Below are 7,177 nucleotides of genomic sequence, written 5' to 3'. Positions count from 1 at the left end.
AATATGACTTTACATCAAAATTATCCTTTTAAGACTGGGTGTGGTGGCGTGTGCCTGTAATCTCAGCTCTTTGGAGGCTGTAAACTGGTGGATCACTATGAGTTCAATCTAGTAGTGAGACTTTGAACACCCTGTAGACCCTTCCCTAAAATACAAAAAAAAAAACCCACAAAATTATCCTTCTAAAATGTTTAATATTTGTGCTATAATACATTATATTTTGAAGGCATTTTTCCTCTAAGCTTTTCATCTGCTTTTATAAGGTCTTCTGACTTTAGCTTCTATCTTTTCCCCAAAAAGTCACAATGTACACAACTATTTATTTGAGTAGATTTTCCTTTTGCTACTGGGAAGTAATATATATACACAATTCACAGAAATTGGAACTTAGCGGTAGCAAGTCACATTGCATTCTGCTCCTTTTGTCAGAAAATCCATCTGTGGCCTGAAATCTTAGGCAGAGCGTCACGTTAGTGATTTTGCTTATGTATTGGAGAAGGATGTGGCTGTCAGCGCGGGCGGGGGGGATCTGAGCCCAGTGCAAGGACCAGAGACCATCACAGGGCAAACCAAGTGGAGGAAACGCTGCCCGCCCAATCAATTTAGCCTCTCAGCTGTGAGTTTCTTCAAAGTAGCCACTAGGGTGTATATTTAGTCTGTAGCTCATCCATTGCATTGCAGGTCCATCCAGAAAATGATTGTCATAAAGCTTTGTCTTATTACTGACAAGCACACGTAGTGTAGTAACTGCAAAAGAAAGGGGCCCAGGGAGAGCCTAGCTGTTCAGTTGGATGCCTCAGGAAGCAGCCAGTGAAGCCGACTCAGGTGAAAGGTGCATCATTTATTTATGCTGAAAAGTGTAAAGAATCTTGTTCTTGAGAATTTAATAAAGTACTTTCCTATCAGTTCCATTTCATTTTATGTTCCATTATGTCCTTCAATCAGGATGAATGTATTCTATCTTATCACAGAAAAGGTCTAAATTTATACATGTTCGAGATAAAAGTCTTAAAGAAATACTCAATATCCTGCAGTTTCTTTAGAGTATAACATTGTATAAGACTGGAGTAGTAAAATAAATGCTATATCATCTGGACTATTGTAACTTTCTTCTAGATGCTATTAATTATATACACAATTACATTACTATTAAAGGAGTTGATGATACCTGGAATCACCTTCCTTTCTGACAATTCTAAATTTGTTTATTATGAACCATTAATATTATAGGGTTACTGTAGAACAAATAAAAATACTTATCTGAAAGCCTGTCTAAAGTTTTATATAAAGATTTTTTATGAATAAAATGACAAAACTTATGTATGTCATAGAAAAAAAAACAAATGGACAATAATATCAAGAATGGGATATAAGAAAATTAAAACTGACATAAATTAATGAAGAATTAAAATAAATGAGGAAGGACCAGCAAGCAGGAGGTAGAGCAGCATAAACTGAATAGAGAAGAAAAGGAAGATGGAGGACATATGTTAGAAATTGACTAAGATAAATTAAATGTAATAATAACTTTCCAAAGTAAAGCTTAGCATCATGCAATGTTACCATGTGCTAACAGCATCTTTTTAAAAAGAAAGGAAGAAAGGAAAGAGAATTTAACACAGATGCAGGAGGTAGAAAAATCAGGAGAAGGATGGCAACCTTCAGATTATGAGACCAAGAATTGAGACTGGTACAACACGCCCTGTTACAGAAGCTGTATCTTCATTGTACGAGGGGTGTTACGCGTGAACTTCTCTTGTGTGTTTATTTGTTCTACTCCTTTCTTCATGTTTAGGAGGGAGACAAGCAACTCATAAGGGAAACCTCTACACACCAGCTAAATTCAGAGCGCTATGTCCATACTTTCAAGGATTTATCTAATTTTTCAGGAGCCATAAATGTTACCTATCGCTACCTAGCTGCCACACCTTTGCAAAGAAAACGTAAGTAACTTTAAACTTTTAAAGGAAGAATGCATGAATGCTTTGTGTGACAACAATACATTTGTTTCATTTGTGTTGCAATGAATGTTAAGATTCCTTAATATAATACATTAATAAGCCTTTCAATGTTTCTTCGTAGATTACAAATACTAACGAAATGAAAACACAAAAGTACCTATTTTTATGTGGACATTTATCTGCTTTCTGTAGGACAGAAAAACAGACAAGAAAAATCAATTTACTTCAAAATTTTAAAGTTAACTGTCAAAATTAACTATTCCTGTGCTGTTATATTTTCAACTTTCGTTGGCTTGATTTTATGACTTGCCACCAGTTTCGAGTTAGTGGTGGTAAATTATTGCTTTTTTTCACTTTCTTATTTTTAAAGAGAGTGACATATAATAAAAAAATTGGAAATTATACAAAATTTTATGAATAATTGTATAATAATGACAGAAAAGTAGTAGTTAAAAGCAAACAGAAAGCAATGTATTTTCTCATGGCTCTGGAGGCCAGAACCTACCATAGTACGGACAGGTCTACATGTCCTCTGAATGTTCTAAGAGGGAATCTGTCACCCTAAACTGTAAGTTGAATCACATTGGGGAGGAAACAAAGAGTTTATTTAAAGCCAGTAAGGGGACAAATACCTGGGTGGGGAGAGGCAATTTACAGCCACCTGGAGTTAGCACTCCCTCAAGTAATCAGAAGGGCTTGAGTTTTTAACAAAGACTCAAGTTACCGGAAATTAGTTTTGTGAGTTTATTAATTGATGCAAAGATAACATAGGACACTAATTGACAGTCAAACAAGATGTCATACATTTGAAGCAATAAATGAAATAATTTAATGGATTTATTATCTTTATGGTGTCAAAAACTCTTCTGGGGGTGCCTGGGGGCCGGGAAGATAGCTCAGTGGAATAAGTGCTTCCCTGGCAAGCTCAAGGGCCTGAGTTCAATCCCCAGTTCTACCAAGAAAAACAAACAAACAAAAAAAAAAAAAATGAAAAACTCCTCTTCTGAAACCTGCCATGTCAGGTCAGAATAATGTAGGTGACTGTGGCTCATGTGTCCTATGGCTCTGGGCTAAAAGAATTCTGTGACTGCATTGCAGTCTCTGTCTCTGTCTCTGTCTCTGTCTCTGTCTCTGGCTCTGGCTCTGGCTCTGGCTCTGGCTCTGGCTCTGGCTCTTTGTCTCTGTCTCTCTGTTTCTGTCTCTCTGTCTCTGTGTCTCTCTCTCTGTGTCTCTGTCTCTCTGTCTCTCTCTCTGTTTGCCTGCCTGTCTGTCTGTCTGCCTGCCTGCCTGTCTGTCTGTCTGTCTGTCTGTCTGCTTTTCGTAGCATGGACTCAATACCTCTCTCCGTCCTCAGTGGCTTTATTCCCTTTGTCAGTTTGTGTCTTCCCTTCTAATAAGGCCTCAGTAATTGGACTTAGAGCTCAGTCCTAAATCCAGAAACATTTCATGTAAAGACTTTTAACTAATTGCATCTGCAATAACTATGCTACCTAAAAGGTCACATTCTTATTTCCCGGACTATCATGACTATTCAACACAGTATATTCATTTTTAATTGATGCCAAGAAGTAATATAATACAGCTCCTACATTCTAAGACATTGCAGCTCATTAAAATAATAATACCTGATAAGCCATAAAGAGTAAGAAAGAACAATTTTAAATATAAGATACCATGTATTAAAATTGCAAGTTATTTTTAAATGTGTGTGAAAAAAATTTATAGCAAATTAGATTCTACTCAAGAAGATTGCAAACTACATGTACTGAAAATATGTAGTAATAAAAATAGATAAATAAATTTAGTGATGCAATGGAATTTTTCTCTCTTTCTCTTTTTTTTGTGTGGCTGGAATTGAACTCAGGACCTTGCACTTGCCAGGCAGGTGCTTGTGCCACTGAGCTACATCCATCGTCCTATAATGAACTTTGTAATATATTATGAAGAAGCCAAAGTACTTAAGCCAGGCAGTTATGATCACCAAGTTGAAGGAAATGAGAAGTTGATTTAGGTTTCTATACAGCTCTTTTCCTTCTCTCCTGTTTCTAATGTGTAGTGTTCTTTGGCTTCACTACATTTCTATGAGGCTACCACGATGCTTTCATCCTCACAAGTTAAGCCGCCTTTATGCCTTCCTGCTTTAAGCATTACTGATTTCCTCTTCTTGCTAAATTTACTAATGTGTGTTGGCATAAATGCCATGCACAACCTCATGCTAAAGAGGCCATATCAACCTAGAGGGTGAAAATGGAGCAGTTCGAATCTCAGCATCTACAAATTGCCTGCCCGTGAGAACAGTTTGCATCATCTACCTCTCCACACAAGGACTTCTGTTCCTTATCTGTGATGCAGAATTGTTATAGGTAACCTAACCCAAAGGACCATTATGTATACTTGAGGTGGGCATAATAGATCAAATTGTATACTCTCTTGCCTGTTATGTACAAGGACTTTCACAGGTGCAGGCCGTTGTTGACTGTTAATGAAATATGGTGGCTTAAGGGTTGATAATGTTACAAATAAAATATTGGAATTCTTAATGAAGTCAGAGTTCTAAGTCCAGATACAAAACATGTATACTTATATTTTGACTTAGAGTAGTAAGAAAGTTTTTTCTTAGAAGAGCTTTTTCAGTATTGATTACATAAAATCATGAAGGGGTCTCTATTAAATCAGTGTATGTATATGATACATATAAACATTTTCTCATCTTCCAAATGGTGATATATAATTTTATTATGTTCTGATTCATGTGAGTATGAGACCTTTAAAACATGAAAATATTTTAGTAGAAATATATGAAACCTTCTTCAGAGGCGTACTGTCTTTTCTCAGTTTTATTTTTCTCTAAAAATATCCATTTCTTCTTTTAGATTTTATATATCTGAATAAAACTTTTCCCTGATAAAATTACTATAAGATATGTTTAATTTTTAAAGTAATATTCATGACTTAGGATAATGTAAAATACCTTTGGACAATAAGAAGTTTTTCATATTACTCGTATGATAATTTTTGTTTTCTGGTTTATATATAAAATGAATTTCAAACTACAATTGTATAAGTTCAATTATGAATTTTTATGGTACAAGGTAATGACAATCATCAGTGAAAAGTGAAAATGCATAATGTGTTCTATGATAAATTTAAATATAATTGAAGGAATAAATTTATAATAATTTTTTCACTTTCATCACTGGAGACAAATTTGTCGACCTGAATTGGAAATTCTTTCCCCATTACTAGAATTTTTAAACAACTTCTATATTGTCTACCATCAGTCTCTCCCGTGGGTATGCATGAAAATATTAAGGTGCAGAAAACTCAAACGGCTTCCTTTTATCACAGCAGTAGGAGTCATACATTCTGCTTAACATGAAATTATTTTCAATGGAAAATATCATTTATGCATAAACTGAAATAGGTTTAGGCTTAGTTTAATTTTTTATTCATAAAATGTTCTATATATAACTATCCACTACCTCCAATATTACAGCCAGCCTAAGGAAAAGAATTTTCTGTGCTTGTGATTCAAACATTACCTCACCTTTAATTTGTCTTCCTTCTCAATTTTTTGCTTAGGCTATCTTACTATTGGACTTTCATCAGTGAAGCGAAGGAAAGGAAACTATCTCCTTGAGACAATCAAATCCATTTTTGAGCAGTCCAGCTATGAAGAACTGAAGGAAATTTCAGTAGTGGTCCATCTAGCCGACTTTAATTCCTCCTGGCGTGAGGCCATGGTGCAGGAGATCACACAGAAATTTGCTCATCATATTATTGCAGGGAGATTAATGGTGATCCATTCTCCGGAGGAATATTACCCGATCCTGGATGGTCTCAAAAGAAATTACAATGATCCAGAAGATAGAGTCAAATTTCGTTCCAAGCAAAATGTAGATTACGCTTTTCTGCTTAATTTTTGTGCCAATACGTCAGACTATTACGTGATGCTTGAGGATGATGTCCGGTGTTCCAGAAATTTCTTAACTGCCATCAAGAAGGTCATTGCGTCTTTAGAAGGAACGTACTGGGTAACTCTCGAGTTCTCTAAACTTGGCTACATTGGTAAACTCTATCATTCCCATGACCTCCCACGGCTGGCGCATTTTTTGTTAATGTTTTATCAAGAAATGCCTTGTGATTGGCTATTGACTCATTTCAGGGGTCTTTTGGCGCAGAAAAATGTGATCCGATTTAAACCATCTCTCTTTCAGCACATGGGTTATTACTCCTCTTATAAAGGGACTGAGAATAAGCTAAAGGACGATGATTTTGAAGAGGAATCATTTGACATTCCTGACAACCCCCCTGCTAATCTATACACCAACATGAACGTGTTTGAAAACTACGAAGCAAGCAAGGCTTACAGCAGTGTTGATGAGTACTTTTGGGGAAAACCACCTTCAAAAGGAGATATCTTTCTTATTGTCTTTGAAAACCCAATTACAATTAAAAAAATTAAAGTGAGTACCGGGACAGATGATCGACAAAATGATATTCTGCATCACGGAGTCCTAGATGTTGGCAAAAGAGTTCTCCTTAGTAAGCAAGTGAGACAATGTGATACCTACCTACGACTAGGGGAATTCAGAAATGGAAACTTTGAAATGTCGGATGTTAATCAAAAAATTCCGTTTGACATATATTGTATGAGGATATGTGTGACCCAAACACAAAAGGAATGGCTAATTATTAGGAGTATCAGCATTTGGACTTCTTAGTCAATTAAATCAAAATATTCAACTCCTGAAGCAGGTCTTCCTGTTTCTTTCTTTCTTTTTTTTTCTTTTCTTTTCCTGTTTTTTTTTTTTCTGTTGTTGTTTGTTTGTTTGTTTTGCGTTTCCCTCTTTTGTTACTTTTGTCCTTTAGAAAGAAAGCAACAGATGTGGTATGCTGAAAAGGTTATTCATCTTGGATGCTTTACTTTACACACTGTCAAAGCTTTTGCTCTAATATACATGTGCATTCATTTTTCAAGTTGAATATCATTCCATGGAGAATACTTCTTTAATTTTATGTTTCTAAATACTCTTAGCTTCACAATTTCGACTGATTGTCAAAGTGTAACATGAAAGTGTTAAAAGGAAAAAATATTGGTTGTTGGATGGTGATGCTTAAAAAATAGTTGCCAACTGTATACATTTACTGAAGATTAATAATTCATCATATTGTAAGAGAGCTTGTTAGCAAGCATCTGTGTGAATATGAAGTGG

The 7,177-nt window shown here is 35.4% G+C and overlaps 1 protein-coding gene across 3 annotated transcripts in view; it reads left to right on the top strand.

The window, feature by feature from the left end:
- Mgat4c (MGAT4 family member C) overlaps positions 1-6,715 on the top strand; it is a 265,766-nt gene extending 259,051 nt beyond the window's left edge. For all 3 annotated transcript variants that reach the window (XM_023716276.1, XM_023716279.1, XM_004623768.3), the window contains 2 exons: positions 1,796-1,943; positions 5,544-6,715. In XM_023716276.1, the coding sequence (XP_023572044.1) occupies positions 1,796-1,943; positions 5,544-6,685 (1,290 nt within the window). In that variant the 3' untranslated portion in view covers positions 6,686-6,715. The remainder of the gene's footprint in view (positions 1-1,795; positions 1,944-5,543) is intronic.
- Positions 6,716-7,177: the final 462 nt, after the last annotated feature.

Source organism: Octodon degus, unplaced genomic scaffold (assembly GCF_000260255.1).
Source record: "Octodon degus isolate 3935 unplaced genomic scaffold, OctDeg1.0 scaffold00004, whole genome shotgun sequence".
Taxonomy (NCBI): Eukaryota; Metazoa; Chordata; class Mammalia; order Rodentia; family Octodontidae; genus Octodon; species Octodon degus.
The sequence above is the reverse complement of the archived record's forward strand: the minus strand, read 5'-3'. Positions and strand labels throughout refer to the sequence as shown.